The sequence below is a fragment of the Ovis aries genome, chromosome 3 (assembly GCF_016772045.2).
Source record: "Ovis aries strain OAR_USU_Benz2616 breed Rambouillet chromosome 3, ARS-UI_Ramb_v3.0, whole genome shotgun sequence".
NCBI classification, from domain to species: domain Eukaryota; kingdom Metazoa; phylum Chordata; class Mammalia; order Artiodactyla; family Bovidae; genus Ovis; species Ovis aries.
The window spans coordinates 4,159,822-4,179,083 of record NC_056056.1 but is presented as its reverse complement, the minus strand read 5'-3'; the positions used below and the strand labels follow the sequence as shown (position 1 = coordinate 4,179,083).

Genomic DNA, 19,262 nt, shown 5'->3' with positions numbered 1-19,262 from the left:
AAATCAACCTTGGATATTCATTGGAAGGACTGATGCTGAAGCTCCAGTACTTTGGCCACCTGATGGAAAGAGTCAACTCACTGGAAAATACCCTAATGCTGGGAAAGATTGAAGGCAGGAGGAGAAGGGGGACGACAGAGGATGAGATGGTTAGATGGCATTGTTGACTCAACGGACATGAGTTTGAGCAAAGTCTGGGAGATAGTGAAAAACAGGGCAACCTGGCATGTTGCAGTTCATGGGGTCACAACGAGTCAGACACGACGTAGCCACTCAACAACAAAAATTATACTACATCACAACCAAAGTGGTTTACTCTAGAAATGAACCAGAAAGAACCAATCATTCTTCAGTTTACTACAGAAAATGAAGAGAAAAATAAAGAGATCATCTCAAAAGATGGAAAAAGAAGATTGATGAAATTCAATAACAATGATTTTTTTAAAAAATAACTATCTCATCAATCTTGGAAAAGGAACAGTTAACTTCCTAATTTAATAAAATATATCTAAAAAAATTCTTACAACAAATGTTATGCTTGATGGTAAAATATTGAGAACTCTGCTGAAATCAGGAATGAGAAAAAAAAGAGACTTGTTATTAGCACTTCTGCTCAGTATCGTACTATAGGTCCTGGCCATTGCAATAAGACAAGAAAGAGACAGGTATAAAAATTGGGAAAAATAGGCACCGTATTCTCAGTCAATATGACTGGGCATGAAAAAAGTATAAAAGAACCCACTGGTAAATTTTCAGAACTAAGTGAGATTAGCAAGGTTTCTGGATAAAAACCAAAAAAAAAAAAAAGATAGAAATGTTTATGACAGTTCTGTTCATAATATTCTAGAGCCTGGAAACAACACAAATGCCCATCAATAGGTAAATATATTTTAAAAATGTAGACTATCCACACAAAGGCATATTACACAGCAGTGAAAAAGGAGCAGGGCCGTGACACATGTGTGCCGCTTTTCTGAATGCTCAACGTTCAGCTCCAGGCACCCTTCAGTGCCGCCTCGGCTCAAGTGGGCTCCCTCCGTCAGCATCGCTCCTTGGCAATGAGCACGATGCTAAGCTTGTCGATAGAAGGTGCTGGAAGGACACTGCAGAAGGAAGGGGTTTCCTGGGTCTGCTGGACTTTGTCCCTCCTCTCCTCCTTACCTCTCCTCCTCCTCCTCAGCAGCTGTGACCACGGCTACAGAGGATTGTCACTGATGCTCTGCCCCAGGCTTTGCTAAGTGTCTCCAACCATGAGGGCAGCTGGCCCGTGGGTCCCAGATTTGATCAGCCTGGTAGGGTGACCAACTCATGCCAGTTTGTCCAAGACTGGCCCGGTTTTAACGTTGAAAGTCCCACAATGCCTTCAGACCTGTGGATACTGGGACACTGATTCACCCTGCAAACCATGCTCCTCAAACATGAACTAAAGAGCTTTTAAGCGGAAGGGAGAAGCCTGGGACTCCAAGGGCATCTCTGCAGTCACCAGGAAGGACCCCATCGTTGCCAGGATCGCAGCCAGCCCACAGCCATGGCTAACGCCATCCTTGGCTGTGCTTCCACATTCAGGTTCTGTTACCATCTCCTCCTTTCCCTGTCTTCTTCAAACGAGCCAAGGAAGTCAGGGGTGAGAGGGAGGCAATGATGCTGACGCCGTTAGCGGGGATGGTCCTCTAGCTGTGACTCTTTGACAAGAGACCGTCACGTCTGCCACCCAGGTCTGCTCACTGGGGACACGGACCAGTGTAGGAAGAGTGGGGTGATCGTTCAAGACAGGTGCCTCCAAGAGTCTCTCGGGATTTCGGGGGAGGCTGGGTGTCGGGGGGGGGCTCAATCCAGCCCCAGGTCTGAGTCCTTGAGTCTCTGATTCTCTCAGCTCTGCCCTTCTTTGCATTTCAGCTTCCTCGTCAGGCTGGTAGCAAGATATGTGCCGGCTAACTGGAGAAATGTTTTCAAGGTGGTGCCCACGCCTGGCAGCACCTAAGGGGGCAAGTATCTTTTGAGTGGCCGGAGGTGGGCTCTGAGAAGCTCCAAGCTGCGTGTACCTCAGGGGATGCTTATGCACTTGTGAACTCACCTGCAGCCTCTCAGGGCGCTCCTCCACACACGCGTGCACACACCGCAGCTTCACTCTACCGAGTGACCCGATCACTTCCAAAGCTGGTAGCTTCCCCGGCCCCACTGGCAGTCTGCATGCGTTCCCGTTGGGCCACATTCTTTCAACACTAGGAGCTGCCAGGCCGTTAAATTATTGCCAGTCTGGGAGCATGTGGCACTATCCCAGTACAGTGTGCATGTCCCCGGCTACTAAAAAGGTAGGGTTTTTTAAATATATCCAGTCGGCTGGTCATGTTTTCTTCTGTAAAATGTCCAATTATGCCTTGTTCACACTTCTCAGTCACATGTTCGTGTGTGCTGCCATTTAGGTCTATCCTAAATGCATTCAGCTTTTTAATTAACATATATAACGAAGTGTATGGCTTAAGATTTGGGCATAACTTCTACCAGACTGATGAAAACTTGACGGTGTCCAAAAGGTTCCTGGCACCAACCCCCTCCTCCGGCAATGATCTGCTCAAAGGTCTTAGTTATTTCTGATTTCTGTTAGCAGGGATTCGTTTGTATCTGTTCATGAACTCCATCCACATCAGATCATGACATCGAGTCTTCCAGGTCTGCTTGTGAGAGTCGCTTGCCCTGGGGCCTTTACCAGGGGTTTGTTCTGTTCTACAGATCGTCTACCTGTGTGATAACGCCACAACTGATGGCCAGTATTGTTTCCAGTTTAGGGTTAATATGGACACAGCTGCTGTTAACAAGTTTGTATACAGACTCACACATTTCTCTTGGCACTACTAGGAGAGGAATGCCAGGTCGAGGGGCAGGCACCCATGTGTAGCATGGGTAGACATCTGCTTCACGGTCTTCTGAATGGTTAAACCAATGCTCCTGCCCCCCAGTACTGCAGGGAGGGGAGTTCCAGTGTCTCCGTCCTGGTGCCAACACTTTGTGATGACAGCTTCATTAAAAACTGGCTGGGGTGGCGGGGGTGGGGCGGGGGGCGGGTGGTGCTGTGCAGGCAGCTCTCACTGGGACCCTCATCTGCATTTAATACACTTTAAATGAATGAATTCTTGCTTTGAATGAACAACTTCTATGATATGGGAATTAGATCTCAATAAAGTTGATGTAGCTGGAAAGTTTACATTGCTGCATCTTCTCCATCACACACCACGACCTCCAAGCTCTGGTGGCTTTGCAGAGAGCATATAAAGTTATCACTGCAAAGGAGACCCCAACTCGGGCACACCTGTGGTTCAGCCTCCCCATGGATCCGAGGCGGCAGGTTCAATGCACCGGGCCTGTGAGCTGGTCCCTGCTTGTTCTTCCTCTCCACCTGGAGATCAGTGGGAGGGTCCCACTGTTTCTGAAGTATGACTCAGTTAGTGCTCTGTTGGCTATTTACACGTAAATTACACGATAGTGTCATCCTGTCTGGGTAAGAAAGATTTGCAAAGGCAACAAGAGCTTGACAGGAAACACTGGACTTCACATGGGCATCACTAAAAACCAGTCTACGGTTGAGCAAAAGTGACCGCTGAGAACCAAGCTCAGCCCTCTTGCCCTGGGGAAGGAATGGCCACATTGGTGGCTCAGTAACTTATTTGATGGCCTTGAATGGCTGGTGGGGGAAAAAAAATCAGGAAAGCGTTTTGCTGAAGAAAGGTGCCTGGCTTATGTGATGACGTGGGTGAACTCAGGGCATTGTTCTCGGTGAAATCAACCCGCCACAGAGGACAAGCACTGTGTGATTTCACTTACATGCGGGATCTGAGATAGGCTCACAGAAGCAGGGAGCAGGCCGGGGACTGCCTGGGGCTGGGGGAGGGGAGTGGGGTGCTGCTGTTCCCCAGGTACAGAGCTTTAGTTACCCAAGTGGAATAAAGATTCTAGAGAGTCACCCACAACAATGAGCCTAGAGTCGACACTGTACTGTACCCTGAAAAATTTAGGAGAGTAGATCTGTTAAGTGTCCTTACCACAGTTTTCTAAAAAGCAGGTTATAGGGCAATATATACAATACAGTCCCATTGGTGTATTTATACCACTTATCTGTCCACCTGTCCATTCACTCATCCGTCCATCCATCCATCCATCCGCTTCAGACTTTGAAATACAGTTATCTCCAGCGAATGACACCTAAGGATTTAATTGTGGAGAGGATGGGAGTTTCCCTTCCTAAGGGATGAGCTTCTGATGTACTGTTTGGCTCTTTTTTTATAAGTAACATTTTAATAATAAAAATAATCATTTCAATTTTTTAATGGCAGCATTTCCATGATCAACTCAGAGTCACTTTTTCCTGTGCCTTCAAACTCTCATGTGCCTCAGAAGTCAGCTCCCAAGCCACTGTCACCTCCCCTAGGGGGTCTCCTGTAAGTCCTGACTACATTTAAATTCCCTGCTACCTGCTGCCTGGCCCTGGACATGCACTCTATGCACTGTGCCCAGGAATCTTATCTGATCCCCTATGGAAAAAAGAGCTGGCTGGGACGGTGCAGGGCTGTTTCAGGGGACCTAGGGGCAGAGATGATCTTAGGAACTATCAGAAATTAGGTGGTGTCTTTTTCTCTCTCGTTTCTGTCATTTTTTTGGTAAAATGTAAGCCTCAACCCACTCCAGTATTGTCATCTGGAGAATCTCATGGACAGAAGAACCTGGTGGGCTACAGTCCATAGGGTCGCAAAGTGTAGGACACGACAGAATCAACTTAGCAAGCACACGCACACACAAAGCCTCAACGGGGCTTCCCAGTTGCCACTAGCGGTAAAAACAAAAAAACCCGCCTGCAAATGCAGGAGACATAAAAGACGCAGGTTTGATCCTTGGGCCAGGAAGATCCCCTGGAGATGAGCCTGGCAACCCACTCCAGTACTCTTGCCTGGGAAATCCCATGGATAGAAGAGCCTGGCAGATTCCAGTCCATGGGGTCATACAGAGGCATGACTGAAGAAGCGACTTAGCATGCGTGCACAGAAGACTCGTTAGGACAGGGATTTTTGTCTTTTTTCCCATCTGCTCTATGCTCAGTGCCAGGCACACAGTAGGCACTCAACAAGAACCAGTGGAATGAATGGGGCAGGCACGTGTCTGCCTCTCTCGGTTCCACCAGATGAACTTGCATTGCTCTGCGGTGCTGCGCATGGGCCAGACAGACCCCAGCATCCTCTCCTTTCCCCAAGCCGCAGGAAGAGAGGGACCCGTGCCCTCGCTTCTCTTCCCAGATTCCTGGGAGAGAGAAGCTGATTCGCCGGCTCAGAGGAAGCGCAGGTATACATACGCCTGGGCTCAGCAGCGGCAACCAGGTCCGGGTCCCACAGGAGACACACTTGCGGGGTGGGGACGACCAGACACCCCAAACGAGCCTCTGGAGCGTCTGGATTGCCCAGTGCGAGCAGGGAAGGGAGGGGCTGGACAAACACAGACCGGGGCCAGGGGGTCGGGTGTAAGAGAGAGGCGGGAGAGCTTGTAGTGCCAACAGGATAAGAGGCTGGAGGTGAACGAGGGGACTGCTTTAATGTCGACAAAGGCACGACTGTTCTCTTGCAAGTTGACCTTAATCAGACCTCAGAGGTTAACTTCAAGCACAGCCCCTCATCTGAGAATTAACACGACATTTGCCCTCCAGCCACAGGACTGGGCCTCTCCTGGCCGGAAAGCCCCCAGATCGGCATCACTGCGGCTGGGACCGGATGCTAATGTTCGCCAGCTGGCTGGGGGGAGGGGCGCAGAGGACGAATGTCATTTGCTCCTCGCTTCGGAGGGCGCGAGCTACAGGAGCGGGAGCCTGTCGGGCCAACCCCAGCAGCGCACACGCGAGGGGAGCGCCCGGGATCGCGCGCCCCGGGCGCATCTCAATGAAGCCCGCGCCTTCCGGCTCTGCCGCGGCGCCGGAACCCAACCGAGGCCCTGCATCGGGGCATCCGGGACGCCGGGGTCCTTTGGGAGGCGGGAGGAGGAGCGCCGGGCGACGTTCGTTCACCTGGGTTGGGGGAAGAAGGCAGGGGCCCCGCGAGCCCGGATGCCTTCAGCAACCCCGACGGCGACTGAGGGCAAAGCACCGGCCTGCTGGTCATCTCCTGGAGTCCTGGGAGCAGCGAGTGACCCAGGTCCCGACCCCTGCTGCCACTCAGCACATGCAGCCGTCCACAAGCTATTGGACTCCTCTGAGCCCCCGTTTCCTCATCTAAGGATAAAAAAAGAAAAACAGCCCTGACCTCAAGGAGAGCTGTGAGAACCCCAGTGAGAAGAGCCGCATTTGCCGGGCGTATGCTATGTGCCACGCCCTAGTTTTAGCTTTGGTGTATGTATTCATCATTCCATCCCACAGTATGTGCCTAGTATTGCCTAGGAGGCAGCGACCCTTCTCATTTTACAAGGGTCCAGAGAGGTGAAGTAGCTCGCCCCAGGCCACACAGCAGCATGGGGACCCAGGCTGCTGGGGTCCACAGTCCAGGCTCTTGGCGGGGACATCACCTGCCCCGCAGAGCGGGGACAGCTGCTCTATGGGGGGCGGGGCAGGCGGGGAGAGAGGACAGCTGTGCACAGAGCACGAAGCGCTGTGTGAGCGGAACAAGTGTTTGTGATGTCCTGAGCTAAGGATTGGAGCTGGACTGGAAGAAACACAGATTGGAATCAAGATTGCCGGGAGAAATATCAATAACCTCAGATACGCAGATGACACCACGCTTATGGCAGAAAGTGAAGAGGAACTAAAAAGCCTCTTGATGAAAGTGAAAGAGGAGAGTGAAAAAGTTGGCTTAAAACTCAACATTCAGAAAACAAAGATCATGGCATCCGGTCCCATCACTTCATGGGAAATAGATGGGGAAACAGTGGAAACAGTGTCAGACTTTATTTTTCTGGGCTCCAAAATCACTGAAGATGGTGACTGCAGCCATGAAATTAAAAGAGCTTACTCCTTGGAAGAAAAGTTATGACCAACCTAGATAGTATATTCAAAAGCAGAGACATTACTTTGCCGACTAAGGTCGGTCTAGTCAAGGCTATGATTTTTCCAGTGGTCACGTATGGATGTGAGAGTTGGACTATGAAGAAGGCTGAGCGCCGAAGAATTGATGCTTTTGAAGTGTGGTGTTGGAGAAGACTCTTGCGAGTCCCTTGGACTGCAAGGAGATCCAACCAGTCCATTCTGAAGGAGATCAGCCCTGGGATTTCTTTGGAAAGAATGATGCTAAAGCTGAAATTCCAGTACTTTGGCCACCTCATGCGAATAGTTGACTCATTGGAAAAGACTCTGATGCTAGGAGGGATTGGGGGCAGGAGGAGAAGGGGACGACCCAAGATGAGATGGCTGGATGGCATCAATGACTCGATGGACGTGAGTCTGAGTGAACTCCGGGAGTTGGTGATGGACAGGGAGGCCTGGCATGCTGCAATTCATGGGGTCACAAAGAGTCGGACACGACTGAGCGGCTGAACTGAACTGAGCTGCATCGGATCTGCATCGGGACGGGGTTCCATTGGAGAGTAAACAGGCTGCAGTCTCTGGTGCCTGGGACGACACGCAGCAAGGCAGGCAGAGTAAGGGGAGCGGCCCCTGGCTAGGCTGGTGCTGGCCACCTTCCCGGTTTTCTGTCTCCTGCAGTCAGGGGTGCTGGGTACACGTGGGCAGAGTTTCAGCACAGCAGCCTGGCCCTATGGTCTGGACCCGAGACCTTTCCTGGGGACTCCGGGGCCTGAGGAGGCTCCACAGGCAAGATCCCAGGGTCAGGGGGCTTCAGGGAGAGATGCCCTGTTCCCTGTGGGGTGGGGAAGGGGAGGGGCAGGGGGAGGGGAAGGCCCGATGGAGTGTCAGGAGATGGCACCCAGTGCCTGGGCAGGATGGAGAGAGAGAGAGTTGAGGGCGGGGCCACTAGGCACAGGGGAAGCGCTGTGGCCTGATGCCGCCTCTAGAGAGGAGGCCTAGTGCTGGGAGGTCTGGCCAAGGCCTGAGGGGTTCACCCTGCCGTGACCCAGGCAGAGGCCGGAGGGCAGGCCCAGAGGTCTGGTTCCATGGGCCCCAGCTGCCGGCTGCCTAGGGTCACAACGGCCATTGCTAGGGTCAGATCTTTGCTGGGGGGACACTGGGCTGCCCTAGGCTGGAAGGGGCTTTAGCCATTAGACCCGGAGTCCCTGACCACGTGGAGCCCAGAAGCTCGAGTCCTTGTCTTGGACCCTGGCTGGCCAGGCCCCCTGAGGCCTGCAGGCGGAGAGCACCGGAGCGCTGGGTTCAGGTGTAGTCATGGATCCGAGAGACCTCGGGCAAGTCACTCACCCTCTGCAGCTTCAGTGGGAATCATCCAAGTACCTTTCTAGCAAGATAAAATAATAATAATAATCAGGGGCAGGAGAAGCTCGTGGAAGAGGATCAGGAGCTCTGCCACCCTGAGATGTCACTGTCCTGTCCCTCCAGGGTCCCTCCTGTGTGCTGTGGGCCCTGCGGGACCCAGAGGGGCTATCTCAGTGGGAGCTGAAGGCAGGCCTTCCAAGGGCTTCCAGAGTCTTAGAAGCAGCCGCGCGTGTCTGGAACTGCACTGACCCTGCAGCCCCTCGCCACATGCGGCCGTTCATACTTAATTTAGAGAAGCTCAAGGACAGTCGTAAAAGACAGCTCCTCGGTGGCAATGGCCACGTTCCCTGTGCTCGACAGTCCCCTGGAGCTCACGGCCGCTGTGTTAGCTGCACATCGGTCATTCCAGAGAGTTCTACTGGGTAGGCTGCTCTGGAGACAGTGGCTTTGGTGAAACTGTATTCACAGAGAGTGTAGCGTGGGTGAGAGCTTTCCCTGTATCATCACATTTCATCCCAAGGCAGCCCTGTGAGGCAGGGACTATTGTTACCCATTTCAGATGCAAGAAACGAGGATCCAGCGACAACCCCAGGGTGCACAGGGCATGGCCACTGGAGCCACACCGCATCCCAGGTCTGACCCGGGCCGCCACTGTCAACCTGACTGCCTCCCCGGGCTGTGCCCGGCCTGCGTTCCCAGACCCCAAAACAAGGCCAGCTTCCGGCCGCCACCTCCAGGACCCACGAGACTGCACCCAGCACTTTATTGGCTTGGCTGATCTTCCAGAGGGTTGGGGGTGAGGGGCTAACTCTGTTTTCCTGAGGGATGCTCCCAGCTCAGAACCTGTCAGGGGACTTTCTTGGGTAGGAGATTAATGATCCCACTCTCAATGTATTCGAAGACTGTGTACGGGTCCTGGTCCCCGTTGAGGGTGATGGCGTCCCTGTAGAACTGCTCCAGCTCAGCGGAATTCCTGTAGAACAGATCCATTTTGAGCTTGATCTGCTCTTCCGAATCCTTGGGATTCTGCAGGAGACGGGCCTGGACTTCCATGGTCGGAGGTGGCTTGTACATGAGGTGGTACCTGCGAGAGGCAGGGAAGCCGGTGAACCCTGGTCCAGCTCAGAGGACAGGCGAGAAGGGACCCCTTCCCAGGAGACAGGCTGGAGCCCATGACCACCAGCAGCAGACATTTACTCTGCACCAGCCACTGGCTAGGCTGAGAGCCGCAGCATGGCCCCTTCCCAGGAGAGAAGGCCGCAGATCAGTACTAGGACAGAATATAGTAAAATACTAAGGGCCAGATTCCTTTTGTTCATTCCTTCTTTTCTCCTTTCCTTTCTTCCTTCCAAACAATACTAGGTACCTGCCACGTACGCCTAGCATACCCCTGCTACTGGCAACCCAATGGCAGGTGAGACATCGCCTCTGTGTTCATGGAGCTCACGGTCAAATAGGGGATGGGACATCACAACACCAGGCATGAGTGGAGACACGAGGAAATGCCCTGGTCCCTGGGGGAGAGACCCCGGCAGCACAAAGGCCGTTTCACTTGACACAGATCAGTGAGAGGACATCCCCCAGTGCAAGGTGATGGGAAAATCCTGGTGCTTCCTTCCCGCCCCTCCTCCTCTGTCCTGAGAAACGCGGTCTAGTTACCAAGAAACAGGGCCCTGGTTGCTGGGAAGATGGGGGCTTCAACCTTTAATCGCAGGGACTGTAGACTGTGTTTCACCACCAACACAGCAATTGCACTTGGTCAGATACAAGGCCTTAGCTTGCAGGATTTAGCCCCTATAGCCACGGGAGGGCTCAGAGGCGACGCTGTTCCCAAGGGGACGCATCTGTTCAGCAGCCACATCAGGGATGCACCGCGGCGACATGCTGGGGTCAGAGCCAAGCCCAGGTCAGAGCAGGTGAGCAGTTTAACAGCTGTTGTACAGCCTGGACATTCATTTTCTTGCTACTCTTCCAGGAAAAGAGGGTCAGCAGACAGAGTGGAGGAACTGGCTGGGTGAACCCCCTTTCTAGAATCTTCTGTCAGTTGTCCCCAGCAGGGTCCCTGGAGCAGCCCTGCCCTGGCACCCATCAGCTAGATGGAGAGAGGGGGGTCCCCTGTGGGGCGTGGCCTCTGGAGCCCTCAGAGGGCCGCAGCCTACTGCAGGGCTGGCACAAACCTTTCTCCTGTGACAGGGTCAGTTCTTCTCAGGCTCAGCCGCTCGATGACAGAATCAAATGGCACATTCAGGAAAAACACCCTGCGGGGAGAAGAGGCACCATGTCTGCTAGAGGGAACCGCAGGCTGGACTCGAGGCCAGGGTGGGCTTCAGCCCCCCAGAGTGGGCAGAGCCTCAGTGGCCTTGACTCAGGGCTTGGGGCACCAGGCTCTGGCCGGTCACCAGGGAAAGATACAGGTGGGGTCTCCCCGCTGCGGAAGCTCTCCACCTCCTGATTCAGGGACGGCTCCCAGCCGCCATTGCTCCCGGGGCAGTGGTTGGGGGAGACACTCCATGGGGGGTGAGCTGTGGGGAGTGAATGCCCCATCCTTGGGGGAGACCAGTGAGTTTCCTGGAATTACACAGATGCGGGTTAGAATCTCACCTCCACATGGACCTGCTGTGTGACCTCAGGCCACAAACACAACCTCTCTGAGACTGTTTCCTCACCTGCAAAAGTGTGTGAGTTGCTCAGTCATGTCCAACTCTTTGTGACCCCATGGAGTGTAGCCCTCCAGGCTCCTGTCCATGGGATTCTCCAGGCAAGAATGCTGGAGTAGGTTGCCATTTCCTTCTCCAGGGGATCTTTCCAAGCCAGGGATCAACCCAGGTCTCCTGCATTGCAGGCGGATTCTTTACCATCTGAGCTAATAGTTGCTGGGCTTCCCTGATAGCTCAGTTGGTAAAGAATCCGCCTGCCAATGCAGGAGACCCGGGTTTGATCCCTGGGTCAGGAAGATCCACTGGAGAAGGGATAGACTACCCACTCCTATATGCTTGGGCTTCCCTTGTGGCTCAGTTGGTAAAGAATTCGCCTGCAATGCAGGAAACCGGGTTCAATTCCTGGGTTGGGAAGATCCCCTGGAGAAGGGAAAGGCTACCCACTCCAGTATTCTGGTCTGGAGAATTCCATGGACTACAGTCCGTGGCTCTCAAAGAGTCTACTAATGTTGAAGATGGGCCTCCCCGGGGGCTCACTGGTAAAGAACCCACCAGCCAGTGCAGGAGACGCAAGAGACATAGGCTTGATCCCTGGGTCGAGAAGATCCCCTGGAGAAGGAAACGGCAACCCATTCCAGTACTCTTGCCTGGAGAACTCCACGAACAGAGGAGCCTGGCAGGCTACAGTCCATGGGGTGGCAAAGAGTCAGACAAAACTGAGTGACTAACACTTCACATGTGTCCACCCCAACCTCCAAGGCATCCCTCCCCTCATCTCCCCCTGGTAACCGTAAGATTGCTTCCTACATCTGTGATTCTGTTTCTGTTTTGTAAATAAGTTCATCTGTTCCACATTTTTAGATTCCACATATAAGCGGTATCATATGGTGTTTATCATCTGGAAGCCTTTCTTTATACGAAACCTGAGGACAGATGTTCTCGGTCAGGGCTGAGTTTGCCCTGAGATGTTGGACAATGTATAGGGACGTTTCTGGTTGTCACGGCTGGGGAGGGGGTGCAACTGGCACCCAGCAGGTGGAGGCCAGGGCTACAGCTCAGCATCTCACCGCCCGTAGGACAGGCCCCACCATGAAGAGCTACCCGGCCCCGGGGTCAGTCGCAAGACAAATGGGACAGGAGGGAGGCGTGCCTGCCGGGGGCGGGGGGCTGGGGGGAGGCCAACTGACCAAGTGCTCTGGCTCCTGCCCACAGGTCTAATCCAGGCCCTGCCTTCTAGGGTTAAACCATCTCAGGTTTTTTAATAAGTTCTGGAATATTCTGTCGCTCACTTTACTGTTTATTCATTGCTGCAATTCATACGTGCATTTATGGAGTGCCCGCTGTGTACTCAGAGCTTTCCCGCCTTCACTCTTGGGTGGGAGTCTTCAGGATGGATCCTCTGCCTTCCCCCAAGCTAGTGAACAAAAGAAGGCCCTCCCCCACCCCCAGGAATTCACCAGATGTACTGATGGGGCTGCCAAGAGGCCAAGCTTTGGTGGGTCGAATAGGGTCCCAGTCCCCAGGGGCCCCAGACCAGCCTCTTGAGCCCAGGTGTCACCTCTAGGGCCAGACCAGCGATCAGCCCCTGACCAGGGTCCTGGGGCCTGGGGAGCATTCACAGGAAACATGCAGAAAAGGGTGAATGAATGAGCGGCACATTGTCCTGTTGCTGTTTGGCCGCTCAGTCGTGTCCAACTCTTGTTTCAGCCCCAGGGACTATAGCCCATCAGGCTTCTCCATCCATGGGATTCTCCAGGCAAGAATACTGGAGTGGGTTGCCATTTCCTTCTCCAGGGGATCTTCCCAACTCAGGGACTGAACCCGGGTCTCCTGCACTGCAGGCAGACACCTCACTGCCTAAGCCACCAGGGAAGAACCACCCCCCCAAAAAAAGAAGTAAACCAAATGTGAGGCGAATACTCTCCGTTCAAGACTGGCATCTCCCACCCGCTTTCTTCTCTTTCCCTTGTTTCGCCCATGCTGTTTGCTGAGGCTCACATCTGCCCAGTTGCCAAGGAGCCTCTTGCTGGTATCTGGTGAAAGCTGCAGCCACCACCACACCAAGCAAGCTCATCCTGGGGAGGGGGGAACGGGAGGGGGGCGGTGTGGCAGCAGCCATGGAAATCTTCCCCGCACATGTCGACAAAGATCTCCATTCCCAGGATAACAGCCACCAAATAAAACACGTAAGATCAGGAGCGTCGGAACACAGGGCGCACAGGTGTTTTTGATGTGCTTTCATCCTTTACGCTCCAAACATGCTGCCCCCCTGCACCCCCAGAACTTGCGAGGCCCAACAGCAACACCGAAACGCGGCTGTCACTGCGGCTGGGGGCTGACGGTATAGCTCTGGACGCCAACGCCAGTAGAAAGGAAGCTAGTTCGGAAATCTGTGATAATAGATGCTGCTTCATAAACAAACAGCCCCAACTGAAAGATTTTTAACCCAGCATATGAAGACCATTTGTCGTCATTCAAGAGAAAGGCTTGTGAAAGGCTGGCAAGATCAGAAGCGCACAGACACCAAATTGGTACTTGAAACACATCGTTGGGGAAAGCCTCTCTGCGGAGGAGCTGGGCTTCCAGAGGCTGGAAGCTTCTGATTAGCCAGGCTCATGCACCCCGATGTCAGAGCCAGGTGGTGGGGAGAGGAGCGGGGAGCCCACGCAGCTCTGTGGAGGTACACGGCGCTGTGCGGGCCCCCACCTGCGGGTTTGGGGTGTTACGCTGCTCATTTACGGTAACAGTCAGGAAAGAGAGAATGTGAAAGCAGAGAAGAGCCAGAGCAGGGTGCACGGCGCAGAGACACTCCTGGTCTACGTGCCTGGGCTCACCAGGGGCGGGAGCGCCACCTGCCTCGGGGTTTGCAGAATTTCAGGGCTGCCTCAGGAGGGAGACGGAAGGCATGCGCCTCCAATCCCTCGCTGCTCCAAGTGGGATCCCCAGACTAGCAGCAGCAGCAGCAGCTGGGACTCAAGCCCCATGGCCCACCCACTGAACCGGAGACTAGTGTTGACGAGATCCACAGGGATCTGTACGTACACTGCGGCTGGAGAAGGGCTGCTCTGATCCTGTTTCCCAGATTTGTCTGACGTTAAGGATCATCGGGAGGGCTTGTCTAAAATACAGATTCTGACCCTGAAACTGACCCAGATTATAAACCAGCTACTGTTGTTGTTGTGTAGTTGCTCAGTCTTGTCTGACTCTTCGCGACCCCATGGACTGCAGCACGCCAGGCTTCCCTGTCCTTCACTATCTCCCAGAGTTTACTCAAACTCATGTCCATTGAGCTGGATAGTTGCCATCCAACCATCTTATCCTATGTTGCCCCCTTATCCTCCTGACCTCAGTCTTCCCCAGTATCAGGGTCTTTCCCAGTGATTTAATAAAAATTATTTAAAGAATAAATACAGGGTACCCCTCCCAGAGGGTACCAAGCCAAAACCTCCGGGGGAGGGACTGGGAGACCTATATTTGTAAATCAGCAGCACAGGTGATTCTTATGCTTGGGCAGGTGTGGGAAGCTTGTCTGTATCCTCAGGTCTCACTTGGCCAAACCTTGGAACTATCAGGGGAATTCTGAGATTACTGAGACCTGGGCCCCAGCCCTCGAGATTCTGCTATAACTGGCTTGAGGTAAGGTCTGGGAATGGAGATTCTTAAAAGCTCCCCAAGTGACTGTAGTATGTAGTCAATTCTTAGAACCATAGCTTTGATCCAGTCTGCTCAGTGTACACGACGGGGAAACGGAGCCCCAAAGAAGGGAGGACTCATCGGCTGTCACCCAGGACACAGATGCCCGATGACTGCTGGCTCTCTTGACCCACTCTTGTTATGACTACGGTGATATTCCACTTCATACCCATCAGGAGGGCCATTATCAAAAAACCAGCAAATAATAAGGGTTGGTAGATGAGGATGCGGAGGAAGTGGGAGCCTTGCGCCTTGCCAGTAGGAATGTAGAAAGGTGCCATGTGTGATCAGCCTTTCCACTGCTGACATATACACCCAAAACAAGGGGAAGCAGAGGCTGAACAGGTATTTGCACACCTAAGTTCACTGCAGCATTATTCACAAGAGCCAAAAGGCAAAAATAACCCAAGTGTCCGTCAGTAGATGAGTGGATAAACAAAGTGAGACATACACCCACAACGGACTACTAGACAGCCTTGGAAAGAAATGGAATCCTGAGCCCTGCTACAGTGTGGATGGACCTTGAAGACATTCCACTAAGTGACAGAAGTCAGACACAAAAGGATAAATGTTGTATGATGCCACTTAAATGAAGTATGTAGACTAGTCAAATTCATAAAGACAGAGGGCGGAATGGTGGGCGCCCATGGCTGGGAAGAAGGAGAAATCCCAGGTTGTTGTTCAGTGGAGACAGTTTCCATTTGGGAAGGTGGAAAAGTTCTGGAGATGGATGGTGGTGATGCGTTGCACAGGAATGTACTTAACACCATTCAAATGTACGCTGAATGGTTAGAATGGCAAGTTTCATGTTATGTGTATTTTACCACAATAAAAAATAAGTGCTACAGGACTTTCCGGGGGGGCCAGTGGCTAAGACTCTGTGCTCCCAATGCGGGGGCCCAGGCTCAGTCCCTGCTCCGGGAACTGGCCCCCGCACACCACAAAGGAAGATCGAAGATCCTGCACGCCGAAACTAAGACCTGGTGCAGCCAAATAAACACAAATCAAGAAATATTTTTAAAAATAAGCACGATGGTGCAGGGTATAGTTATTATGATGAAGGTAGGGGGAGGGGGGAAAAACTTAACATTTAATGAGGTTCTGAATATACATATGTATACAAGCGAATGAATGGACCGAAAAACATGAACCAGGACTTCTCTGGGGGTCCGATGGTTGGGACTCTGCTCCGATGCAGGGATGTGGGTTCAATCCCTGATCAGGGAACTAAGATTCCACCTGCTGTGTGCCATGACTACTGAGCACACGTGCTCTGAAGCCCACACGGCACACCTAGAGAAAGAGCCTTCAGGCCACAAACAAAAGCCAACGCAGCAAAGAAATAAATTAAAAAAAATGAACCATGTGATAGTATTAACTCTACACTATCTAGTTTTCATCCCTGTCTCCTGTACAATGTCACGAACCTCAGTCCATAGTTCATCAGGCACTCTATCTATCAGATCTAGACCCTTAAATCTATTTCTCACTTCCACTGTATGGAGATGGTGATGGACAGGGAGGCCTGGCGTGCTGCAATTCATGGGGTCGCAAAGAGTCGGACACAACTGAGCGACTGAACTGAACTGAACACTATCTAAAATGCCAATGCTATAAAAACTCAGAAAAGAGAATACAACTTGTTTTATCAGGCAGCATTTCCCTGATACCAAAAGCCAGACAAAGACACTATAAGAAAACTGTAGACCAATATCCCTCACGAATACAGAGGCAAAAAATACTCAATAAAAATATTAGCAAATTGAATCTAGCAACACATAAAAAAGAATACTACATTACAACTAAATGAGGATTAGCCTAGTGATGCAAATCTGGTTCAGTATTCAAAAATCAGTTAGTATAAGCTTCCCTGGTGGCTCAGATGGTAAAGAATCTGCCAGCAATGCTTGTAAACCTGGTTTGGATACCTACGTTGCAAAGATCCCCTGGAGTATAAAATGGCAACCCACTCTGGTATTCTTGCCTGGAGAATTCCATGGAGGGAGGAGGCTGGTGGGCTACAATTCATGGAGTTGCAAAGAGTTGACTGAGCAACTAACACATAACCGTATTATGAGACTAAAGAAGAAAGCTATATAACCATCTCAATAGATGTAGGAAAGCAGTTTACAGAATTTTATGTCACTTCCTGGTAAATATTCCAAGCAAATTATACACAGAAGGTAATTTCCTCTTCAATCTAATAAAGGGTATTTACCAAAATATTACAGCTAACATTATATGTTATGGTGAAAGACTGGGTGCTTTTCCCTTAAGATTGGGAACAAGGCAGAATGTCCATTTTCATGAATTCTATTCAACATCTTACTGGAAGTCCTGGAGAGTGTAATAAGACAAGAAAAGGAAATAGCAAGCATACACATCGAAAAGGAAGAAATAAAACCGTTATTTGCAGATGACAGGATCATCTAATTAGAGCCCTAAAGAATCTTCAAAAAGGCTACAACAATTAATAAGTGGGATTAGTGAATACACAGGATACAAAATCAATAGACAAAAAGTGAACCAATTTTTCAAGATACTAGCAATAAACGGTTGGAAATCAAAAATTTAAAGTACCATTTGCAATAATATAAAAGTGAAATACTTAGATGTAAAGCTAACAAAATACATATAAGATCTGTATGGTGAAAATTACAAAGCACTGATGAAAGATGCCAAAGACTTAAATACGTATCGGGAGCTATACCATGTTCATGGACTCAGAGACTCAATGCAGGTAAGATGTTGATCCTGACAGATCTACAGATTCAGTGCAATCCTAATCAAAATTCCAAGAAGGTGTTTTGAAGATTCCACACAAGTCAATTTTATATGGAACGTGCTTCTGAAAAAGAATTAGAATCACTTTAAAAATGTTGAAATAGAAGAACAAATTGATTTCAAGGCTTACTATAAAGCTGCAGTAGTATAGACAGTATGAATGTTAGTGACAGGCTAGACAGATGGATTAAAAAGACAGAACAAAGCGTCTGGAAATTGACTTATACAAATATGACCTTTTCAACAAAGGCAGTGACACAATTCAAAGGAGAAAGATGTGTTTTTTCACCCAACGGTGCTAGAATAATGAGACATTCATATGCAAATAATGATAATAATCTTGGGCCACACCTCACGCCATCTACAAAAACTATTTCAAAATAAATCATGGATGGAAATATAAACCTAAAACTATGAAACTTCTAGAAGAAAACCTGTGACCTTGGGTTAAACATTTCCTACATATGACACCAAAATCATGACCCATGGATTTTTAAATTAATAAATTAGATTTTATTAAAAGCCTAACAATTGAAAGCGTGTGCTCTTCAAAAAAACATTAAGAAAATGAAAGAGATATCATAGACCAGGAGAAAATATTTGTGAAACCTATACCTGATAAGGGATTGGATTTGCATTGAGAATACATAAACATGTGAATTATATACACAACTAACAACATACAGGAGGAGGCGCAAATAGATCCCTTAGTAACCTCTGTTTCCAAATTTGATATTCAAATTGGGAAGATCTGTCCAGGAAAACCATTTCTTGAAACAGGCTTGAACGCCTCCTCCTTCTCCAGTTTCTTCAAAGCCCAGAGGGTGCGCTGAGCCGTCTGGAAGGCAGGAGCACTGTCTGCACTTTAAACCAGGACTCAGCTCTGCCACTCAGAGCCCTTCTGTGCGGCTGGAGCGCAGGCAACAGCGGCTCTACGGCTTTGGAATAATCAACGGGTCTTATCTCAAAGGGAACTTTGCAATGATTGCCACTGAAGCAGGGAACAGAAAGAAAAAAGAGCCGCCAAGAAAAAAGGCAAAGTGACCCTAAGACACTAGAATGGTCTGTTCACCTTTAATGTTTGTGCCCTGACACATCAGAGAGGGCAGGCAAGGTCAAAGCCCTGGCGAAACAGTTCTCATATGACGGTGAGCTGCGGAGCCATCGGATAACAGAAAGCAGGCGTAACCCTCATTATGGACCCACCGGAACAAGGCCTCCCTTGGTCCAGGGTCAGGGAGAGGCGGCGTCACGTCTAGAGGTGGCTGCATTCGGGGATGGCAGCGTGGGAGATGTACACTCTCGGAGGACGCTCGTGGGAGTGAAAGCTGGACGTAGCCAAGAACAGCATGAAGAAAGACGACGTGGCAGAGAGTGGTTAGAGAGGGCAAACGAATTATGCACAGACTATCAGAAACCAAAAGACAAGACAAGGGGACTTCCCTGGGGCTCCAGTGGTTAAGAATCTGCCCTGCAAAGCAGGGGTTGTGGTTTCCAACCCAGGTCAGGGAACTAAGATCCCACGTGCTGCGGGGCATCGAAGCCCACGTGCCACAGTGAAAGATACCACGTGCTGCAACGAAGGTCTGATGCAGCCAAATACATAAATAAAAATAGTGTTTAAAAACTGGATTTAGAACAATAAGAACTCGGCCAGCTGCAGAAGGATCCCCACCTCTGAGTACCCTGGGGGTGAGCTGTCTGAAGACAAGGCTCTGGGTGGTCAGGTCTGTTATGCCCTTCGTGCAGGAAAGAGGTGAGGACTGAATAAATGTGCA

At 50.8% G+C, this 19,262-nt stretch overlaps 1 protein-coding gene across 8 annotated transcripts in view; it reads right to left on the bottom strand.

Moving 5' to 3' along the window:
• Positions 1–9,082: 9,082 nt before the first annotated feature.
• AK8 (adenylate kinase 8) overlaps positions 9,083–19,262 on the bottom strand; it is a 133,360-nt gene continuing 123,180 nt past the window's right edge. For all 8 annotated transcript variants that reach the window (XM_060413754.1, XM_042245509.2, XM_042245510.1 and 5 more), the window contains 2 exons: positions 10,528–10,608; positions 9,083–9,434 (listed from right to left, as the gene is read on the bottom strand). In XM_060413754.1, the coding sequence (XP_060269737.1) occupies positions 9,197–9,434; positions 10,528–10,608 (319 nt within the window). In that variant the 3' untranslated portion in view covers positions 9,083–9,196. The remainder of the gene's footprint in view (positions 9,435–10,527; positions 10,609–19,262) is intronic.